This window comes from Daucus carota, chromosome 4 (genome assembly GCF_001625215.2).
Source record: "Daucus carota subsp. sativus chromosome 4, DH1 v3.0, whole genome shotgun sequence".
Lineage (NCBI taxonomy): Eukaryota > Viridiplantae > Streptophyta > Magnoliopsida > Apiales > Apiaceae > Daucus > Daucus carota.
Window position 1 is genome coordinate 35,252,651 of NC_030384.2, and position 7,078 is coordinate 35,259,728.

At 37.0% G+C, this 7,078-nt stretch overlaps 1 protein-coding gene across 1 annotated transcript; it reads right to left on the reverse strand.

Annotated features, from left to right (window-relative positions):
• Positions 1-1,855: 1,855 nt before the first annotated feature.
• On the reverse strand, positions 1,856-5,169 carry LOC108218092 (uncharacterized). Its single transcript, XM_017391016.2, has 5 exons — positions 4,769-5,169; positions 3,907-4,119; positions 3,264-3,412; positions 3,108-3,176; positions 1,856-3,010 (listed from the first exon to the last, which is right to left on the reverse strand). The coding sequence occupies exons 1-5, from the start codon at positions 4,976-4,978 to the stop codon at positions 1,975-1,977; spliced, it is 1,677 nt and encodes a 558-aa protein (XP_017246505.1). The 5' UTR covers positions 4,979-5,169; the 3' UTR covers positions 1,856-1,974.
• Positions 5,170-7,078: the final 1,909 nt, after the last annotated feature.

The window sequence follows — 7,078 nt, forward strand, 5'->3', positions numbered from 1 at the left end:
CTCTTTATGCATGTTATTCTGAGCCTGCAACAGGGGAAGTAGCCTGGCTTTGTTGGTCTGTTGGAACTCTTCTGATTTTTAGCACGAATTTAATTTTTTTTTTAAATATAAATCGGCACTGTAGTGACAAGTTGTATACAATTCCAAAAATGTTGCACTGGAGATTGAGAACTGGTTATGGATTTTACGCAATCTATAATCAATTATAATGTTGATGAAATAGTTGTGTAGAGATGATCACAGGATCAATAATTGAAACAGTATAGTTAAGGCTCGTGTGTTCATTGCTTTGTAGAAGTTATTATCAGACGCCCCACAAAGATTGAATGAAACTCCCACTTGTCTCTTTTTATTAATGGAATATTTATATTTATAAAAGAGTACACAGATTTTGTTCAGATGAAACACATCTTCACAATTGCCTTGCAGACACACTGAGTGAGACCTGCAATCTGCATTGTCATTTTATATCAGTTGCTAAGGTTTTATAGTTCTAGTTCTGGTTGTAATTTCCGGACCAAACAAAACATACTCAGTATGATTTGCTCAAGTAGGTAGGGGATCGAAGGATATGGGTAATTATTAATTATTAATTACTCAATATGCAGACAGATGGATTTGTGCAGGTTTACCAAATCCAGGGAAAGGCACACACTTGTATAGAAATTAGCATATAGGTGGCATTAGCACCTTGTCTGAATACCATTGTAGTATGTAACAGTTATCTAATTATTGTGTGGATCATAGATAAAGAATACAAGTCAATGCAGACTGGGGATGAAAGCGGCCTGTAGTAGGGATGCCACAGCTGCGCGTATCGACAAGGCCATTGCAACTAACAAAGTACAATTTACTTAACTATCATGCTTAGGAGTTGGGACCATATGTATTTGCATATATTGTAAAGTACAAGTAGCTAGGTCGACGGCCCAAATACAGTTCTTTGCATTAAGAACTCATACCAGTATTATTTTTACTGCAATATATACCAGCACACTTCCGACATGGATTCTGTACCAGAATCTATGCGCTGTGACATCTAACAAACTCACTCAGGCAAGCATCACCAGTTAATACATTAACATATATGAGAAACAAATTGTTTTTCATACAGAGCTGAATGATATAAAACAAGAGGCAGTTGGTGAACAGAACATGCTAGAGTAAATAACTAGCAAGGCCGGCCGGCAGTTATTACAAACCAAACACCACTATAATGAGGCCAGATCACAGCATTTAATTTGTCGAAAGAGAGTCAAGATATCTGAACGTGATTAGAAGCCCAGATTTTAGGTGACTGGTGCAGCCACTGTTTTATAATACACAATATCACTTACAATAAGGTTCTTACATTATTACATGAAGGGGAGTTGATGGAAATAGCTTTTGTGCTAAGCAGTTCCAAATGTATTCAAAATGGATAATTAGATGAAAATACTGAAAATGATGAAGAATCCCTTCAGATGCTGCACTGCTTTAAAACAATTATATATAAGAACTTTGACATGGACCAACTAACTACCGCATTAAAATTTTAAGGTTGTGTTCCCTTGGTGAGAATGGAACGTAGAAGAAATGGAATGAAAAAATTTATGGAAAAAGAAGAATGCACGAAGGAGTCTAAATATTCTATTATGAGGATTGTAGGAATATAGATGAAGAAATGGAATGAAGCATTCCTTTCAAAATATGCTGCTAGAATTCTAGTTCAGATACGGAATGAGAGAAAGAATGAAAATTAACCCTACCATTCAATTAAGGTGAACACAACCTAAATCGTTCATGCAATGATATGTGACATGAATATTACAGCTCCAGATCATGTATTGGCTACAAATGTAGAAATAATGAGAAGTAAATAAAATGTCATAACCATTGTAGAAAACTCCACCATCTCTGGTTTCAAAATGTAAATAAATCAAGCCAAATTTACAAATGTCCTTAAATTGGCTGTATCCAAAGAAAACAGGATAATCATTGTATATTTTCGAACAGCCATGGCATTTTCCATACCTGGCCACTTCTTTCCTGTTCCAGCAATGAGTGCCGCACTTCTTGATTCGAAGAAATACCAGCATTACTGGGCTGAGAATCAGATCCATCTTCCAACGCGAGCGACCCCATCTTTAGATCAAGGCGTTCAGTTTCGTTGAGATGAATCAGACTTCCAAACAAGTTGTTGAGGTTAGTATTCTCATCCAAATATTCGCTTCTCAGCAACTTCATATTCTCTTCTGCTTGCATATTCACCCAGCCTCTGTTGCTCGAGTCTAATGAAAAATATTTGCTAACTTCCTGATTGCCTTGGTTCTGCAGTTCCTGATTAATTTTTCTTTCCTCAGCACATTCTTCAATACCAAAAGCTTGTCCAAGGCCTAAATTTGATCCTTGCTCTCCAGTCCCAGCAAATGATAGCTTTATGTTACACTTACCAGCTGTATTATCAAATGAGAAAGAGGGACCTTCTCTTGGTTGTCTAAATGGAACTCCAGGGTTGCCTCCAACAGAATTGGGAGAAACGTACCCTATCATGTATCCATCATAATCTATCCCACCTCCAGGCACCATTTCTCGGTTGTCACCTGTTCTTTCATTATAGTTTCCAACATAGCATTCCTCTTTATTCAGTTCACCAGCAAAAGAAGTTTTATTATGAGAAGACTGTAGACCAATTCCTGGTCCAAGTGATGCACTTTTTGAACCTTCTATCTGAGGATGGGATATAATGCTATCAGTCCCAGTGCAAAGAACTTTCTTTGTTCTTTCTTTTGCGTCTCGTCTCATAAATGATGAGAATGGTATTCTGGCTTCCTCACTGCCAAGTGATTCGAATTCGACCAGTAGTCTAGAAGCACGTTCAAATGACTTGACATGCTTCTGATCCGACGCATTTCCAGATAATGTTGCGCATTCAAGCAGAGATCTGGCTTCCGTCATCCGGTTCATGTACATCAAGCAGATCGCCAGATTACACATTTTGTTCTTATCTTGCTCATATATTAGCGCTTTCCTGCATCAATGTAGGATCCTTTAAAAATTGATGTCTTGTATATAACTCATAGTTAAACAGAAGAATGCATACTAATTTGACTGTAAAAGTGACATACCGATAAAGCTCCTCTGCAAATGCGTATCGATCTTGCTGCAAGTACACCCAGGCCAAGTTCCCGAGCAACCTGCATTGTACAAGCCCGAAACATAAGACCAGTACCACAAAAAAGAACCGAAAATTTCCTGACGAATAAAGTGAATGAGAGAATGACCTTGAGTACTCATGTTCAATTGTAATCAGACATTTCCTCCCATGAGATCTGGCAGTTTTCACCCTTCTTCCACCAAGAAGTAGAAGATCTTCTGTGTACCTAATTTTAGCCTGAAGGACTCCGATATGTTCTTCCATTCGACCAGATCTCTGCAATAACATAGAATTATCTAGCTAACTAAGCCTTTTAACTTAATAGGTTTAACTAACATGTATAAACAAATGGAATGTATATGCAGCTATACAGATGTTTTCTGTGGTTAATATATTTTAAACCAATTTAAAGAAGGAAGCTAGAGAAGCAAGACATGCATCAGATTACTGTCATTGAGGTCATCCCCAATTGATCAATCCATTAAGAAATATAATGGTTCTCGGTTTGCTAATACTGAGAAACCAAGAACAATTGTATCATAAGAAGAGTAAAAATCAATAGAATAAGCGGCTTAAATAAGAGCTAAATCATTTCAGAGGAATTTAAATTCAGGTTCTCCTGCTAATTCCCAAACCATTGCTAAATCCAGAATATCTGAATATTCTTTTTGCTTAGCATCTCAACACAGATATGCATATAGGGTTCTGCATACACAATGAAAAGAAAAATCTAAAGAAAGCAGATGGACAGTGTATAATGCTAGGTTTACCTTGAAGAGCTCTAGCAGTATGTTGTCAATAGCATCCTGCGATTCAGGAGAGCATAAATGGCGGAAAGATTTAATTGCCTCGATGGCCTCATCTGATCTGTTCACCTGTTTCATTGCTGATGCCATGTCTTTCAGGGCACTGTCAACTCGATCACCGGCATTTATAGCAGCCCAAAACATAGAAATTGCTCTATGTGGATCCTTATCCACCAACTGCAGTTGAAAAAAATTATCGAAAACATGGCAGATTGTAAGTGTAGCAATCAATCATAAGATCTAGTTCTAGATATAATAAAAATCTAAAGATACAGGACAATCTAGCACTCATAATTTATCATAAATCTTTTAACACGAATAGAATTACTCTAGCATCTAGGCTTTAGAGTAAAGTTTAACATACAAATATCTAAGTTTATTTAATCTTCCAATTATAAAACTTAAACAAAAACATTTATACCTTCTAATCATGCATGTATGCAAATGAATGTTTACATAACAAAAACTCGATCCAAAAACCTACTGAATTAGTTCTACTAAAACGTACACATACACACACATTGAATCAGTCATCATCATCAATCAGAAAACAAAATCAGTAGTAAGAAAACGTATATCTAAAATGGAGAGAGAGAGAGAGGGACGTAGAGAGGGAGAATGAGAGAGAGAGAGGGAGAGAGGGAGGGAGAGAGAGGGGGAGAGAGAGAGAGAGAGAGAGAGGGAGGGAGGGAGAGGGAGAGAGAGGGAGAGAGGGAGAGAGGGAGGGAGAGAGAGAGAGAGAGGGAGAGAGAGAGAGGGAGAGAGGGAGAGAGAGCGAGAGAGAGAGAGAGGGGGGGGGGGGAGAGAGAGAGAGAGAGAGAGAGACCTGAACATGTTTGGCGCGGGCATAAGGAGAGTCAAAGGCAGGAAGTCTATGGGTGACATGAAAAGAACGATCAAGCGACGTCGGCTTTCCCTCTGATCTCGGCAGCACTGGTGCAACTTGCCTTGTGCAATTATTCCACATCACCGGAGGCATAGAGGGTCCCGGCCAGAAAGCACCCCCATAATTCTGGTCCCTTCTCCACATAGCCATAATCTTATTATTTCACAGTTCTTGAAATTTTTGTGCACTCCGGGTTCTTAAATAAAAATCTATGTTACAACCCTCGTCGATGAAAACGAGGAAGCATAATCCCATTATAAATGTAACTGTTAACCCCTCAAACCCGTTTGTCCATATTTTCTCGAAGGATTTTGGTTTCTAGTAAGCAAGACAGACGAGAATTAAAGACTGGGAAAAACATTCAAAGTGGAAAAGAAAAAGCCTAGCCGTTATATAAGTATCCGTTGGGCCAACTCACGGTCTTTTTTACTCCGACTATCAAATTCATAATTAATTTACATTTTTTTTAACTTACTGCTCTCATAATAATAATTACTCGTATTATCTTCATGACTTCATGTGTTTCTGAATGTAGTTGCATTTGATGTGGTTGATAGTTTTATATTTAAGTCGTATTAATTGCACCATCCTTTTTATTGCAAATGCAATTTAAAATATTATTATATATTTGTAATGGCAATATACACTGTTTTTCTTTCTACAATTTTGTGATTAGTGCTCATAGGCACACAATAGTCATTAACTCTCATGAGAATACTAATTTTTGATTGATGGATGGATAATAAATGTTAATAGGCTCCCTGCATTCACACCCCACCCATCAAATGAAGCCATATTTATGAGAGTTCGTGTTTATTGTGTGCACTTGGACACATATTAGAAAGACGGTTTTAATATTGCTTAATGCTTATGCTCTGTTTCTCATTACTCATAAATGGTCAATAGGGGCCCTACATTGTAGTATTATGTTATTTTAAACTTTTACTAAGGACAAACCCAATAGTGATCCAAAGATCTAAATTTGGGGCACATTACTTCAAATTCTCCTCCAGCAGTGATTCAAAAAGTGATCCAAATTTGGATCAGTACAGTGATCCAAATTGTTCACTGATCCAAATTTGGATCACCTACTTTATTATAAAATAATGATTTTGTTATTTCCATCTTTCGTTTATCGGACTTAAAATTAATTTGTGATTATTAATATTTAAATAATAATTAATAAAATTAATGCTTTAGTAAAAACTTAGAATAACAGGAAAGCAAATTTCATTGAAATTCAAAAAAAAGTGTACATTACATGCATAAAATATTGTCCGAGATAAACATAGAACAGATTATTTTTGTTTCCTCCGAGATAATCAAATTACTGTCCGTAGCCATTCATATCAATTTGAGATCCTTGAACTTCATCTTCATTTCCTTGATTTTGAGATGCTTTGATCGATTTTAAAAGAATAATTAATTTAATTAATTAAATATAATATAAGTAGTTAATAATGATTAAAAATTAAATTTAAGATTATATAATTTAATATAAAATTTATGTAATATAATATACAAAAAAAGATATTTGGATCAGAATTTGGATCACACTGCTGGAGTTGTTCAGAAATTTGGATCAGAATTTGGATCAGTTGGTGATCTAAGTTTGGATTTTTGGATCACAACTGCTGGAGATGGCCTAACTAAAACCAATCGGGCCCACAATGTTATAACAAGTACAACCATTGTTCTTGTTCACCATCTACTTTTTATAAGCCATCCCCGACTAGGATGGACTGTAATGATCGGCTAAATTGGACTTATAAAATATTACATAAAATTTTTTAAAAAAATTTACTTTGATGATATTGATTATATTGATTGACTGCATCCTAAAAGTAGTATTTTATAATTATTGTTATAAATATAATATATTATTTTAATATGATAACAGATGATGTATCATTGCTACAAATATGTAGCCATTCGACAAATATAGTTACTGTTACGCTCAAAAATAGGCCTGGGCCTCGACAGGCCCAAAAGGATGAATGGGCCCTATCAAGCTAGCAAGGGGTCTTATTAACCAGTCCAAAGGAGGGATGAACCGTCCCAATCCCTGCGAGAATGAAGAGGAGCTCGCCGGACAAAGGGGGGTCGCAACCCTTGGGCTCGCCAAAGAGGGGTCGCCCTCCCGGCCTCGCGTTGGATGGCCTCGCATCACCCCGGCTCGTTTTGGCTGGGAGGGGTCGCGAGGAGAACCGGGTCGCAGGCCCGGGGTCGTTTGCATAAGCCACCCGGCTC

Bases quoted from the DNA above. Each gene is read 5' to 3' on its own strand.
- LOC108218092 (XM_017391016.2), bottom strand. From the start codon at position 4,978: ATGGCTATGTGGAGAAGGGACCAGAATTATGGGGGTGCTTTCTGGCCG. The intron at 4,120-4,768 runs GTCTCTCTCTCT...TTTCAACTGCAG, and splicing joins CCCGCGCCAAACATGTTCAG to TTGGTGGATAAGGATCCACA. The intron at 3,177-3,263 runs GTCATTCTCTCA...TGTACAATGCAG, and splicing joins ATTGAACATGAGTACTCAAG to GTTGCTCGGGAACTTGGCCT.